Below are 1,477 nucleotides of genomic sequence, written 5' to 3' on the forward strand. Positions count from 1 at the left end.
GTTGCCACATCAACAACAAAAAAGGTAATTACAAAATGTGTACATCACAACATGCTTTTAAAGACACTTTGCATTGTGCTCACATTCCCTTAAATGTTGTTCCCAAAGGTGCTCAGCCTCTAGCCCAATCAGAATCTCGGAGGAGAGGCAGAGACAGTTTTGGAGAAAAAGACAGGGGTGCGGGGGGGGGGGGGGGGGGGACACGGCAGTGAAAGGAGAAAGCAGCCTTCCAGTTAAAGATCAGCCCTCAGTTTAAAGGTCAGCTTCGAGCAGGCTGGCCTCAGGCAGAGTCAGGGTCAGAGGGAGGAGCAGCGGCAGGGCAGGACTAGGATGCTCTACATCTCATTCAGGTCAAGCAGAGTCTGGTCCAGCATCCTTTGTGTACAAAGATGTTCCTCTTTGGTGCATTTCAGTTTATCTTCCAAATCATCAATTGTCTTTTCCAGCTTGGCTACCAATCTCTCAGCAAACTCAGCACGGGTATCTGCCTCCTTGAGTTTGTCAGTAAGAATCTTTATCTCTTCCTCATATTTGTCTTCTTTTTGAGAGGACTTTTCTTCAGCAGCACTCAGACACTTCAGGTTCTGATCCATCAGTCTGATCTGCTCATCCATCTCTCGGCAACGGGACTCTGCCAGCTCAGCTCGTTCCTCTGTGCGTTCCAAGTCACCCTCAATAATCACCAGTTTACGAGCCACCTCTTCATATTTCCTACCTGCCTCTTCTGCAGTGTGCTTAGCTTCTTGGAGTTGGATTTCCTGGAGTTCCATCTTTTCTTCATCTTTTAAAGCTCGGTTTTCAATAACCTTCATACCTCTCTCGCTCTCATCGGCAGCTTTCTCAGCTTCCTCCAGCTTTTGCAGGGCAGTGGCCAGGCGCTCCTGAGCATGGTCCAGCTCCTCTTCAACCAGCTGGGTCCTACGGTTCAAGGAGGCCACCTCAGCCTCAGTCTCAGCCTGTTCCTGGGCCCGCTTTTCTCCCTCCACTTCCCACTGGAGGCGCTCGGCCCTCTCTTCTGCATCATCGGCCTGCTGCTGCAGAACTTGGATCTTGCATTTCACTGCCTCAATGGTGGTGATCCCAGCCATGGTGCCCACCCAGCGCCTGCTCTCGTTCGGTTTCCTGCCTCCCTGATAAAGTTACTATATCTGGAACAGCTGGAACAATTGGAACCACTCCCTGATCAAATTAACCCAGTCATTCCCCAACAGCCATCTGCCTTTACAGAGGCAGATAGGAAAGTAAAAAGGGGTTTCACTACCCCTGCGTCTTTTAAGTCCTTGACGTGGCCGTCATCTCTGCAGCTCCCTCAGGAATAGGGCGCTGCTTTTATGTTTACTAGCCTGGCAGGGGTAGGAAGTTCCAGTGACTTCCATTGGATCCTTCCAAGCATAACGCTCCTTATCCCTCATGGGTCAGACAGCCACGACTGGTATCCTCCAGCGGCTATGTACAGGCACAACTCAGAGATGTTGTG

General features: G+C 50.6%; 1 protein-coding gene across 1 annotated transcript; it reads right to left on the minus strand.

Moving 5' to 3' along the window:
* Nucleotides 1-209: 209 nt before the first annotated feature.
* On the minus strand, nucleotides 210-1,088 carry LOC148092514 (tropomyosin-like). The gene has a single exon (XM_087820030.1). It carries the CDS (start codon nucleotides 1,086-1,088, stop codon nucleotides 336-338), a length of 753 nt encoding a protein of 250 aa, XP_087676156.1. The 3' UTR covers nucleotides 210-335.
* Between the last annotated feature and the right edge of the window lie 389 nt (nucleotides 1,089-1,477).

The sequence above is a fragment of the Miniopterus natalensis genome, chromosome 9 (genome assembly GCF_054644295.1).
Source record: "Miniopterus natalensis isolate mMinNat1 chromosome 9, mMinNat1.hap1, whole genome shotgun sequence".
In the NCBI taxonomy this organism is placed as follows: Eukaryota; Metazoa; Chordata; class Mammalia; order Chiroptera; family Miniopteridae; genus Miniopterus; species Miniopterus natalensis.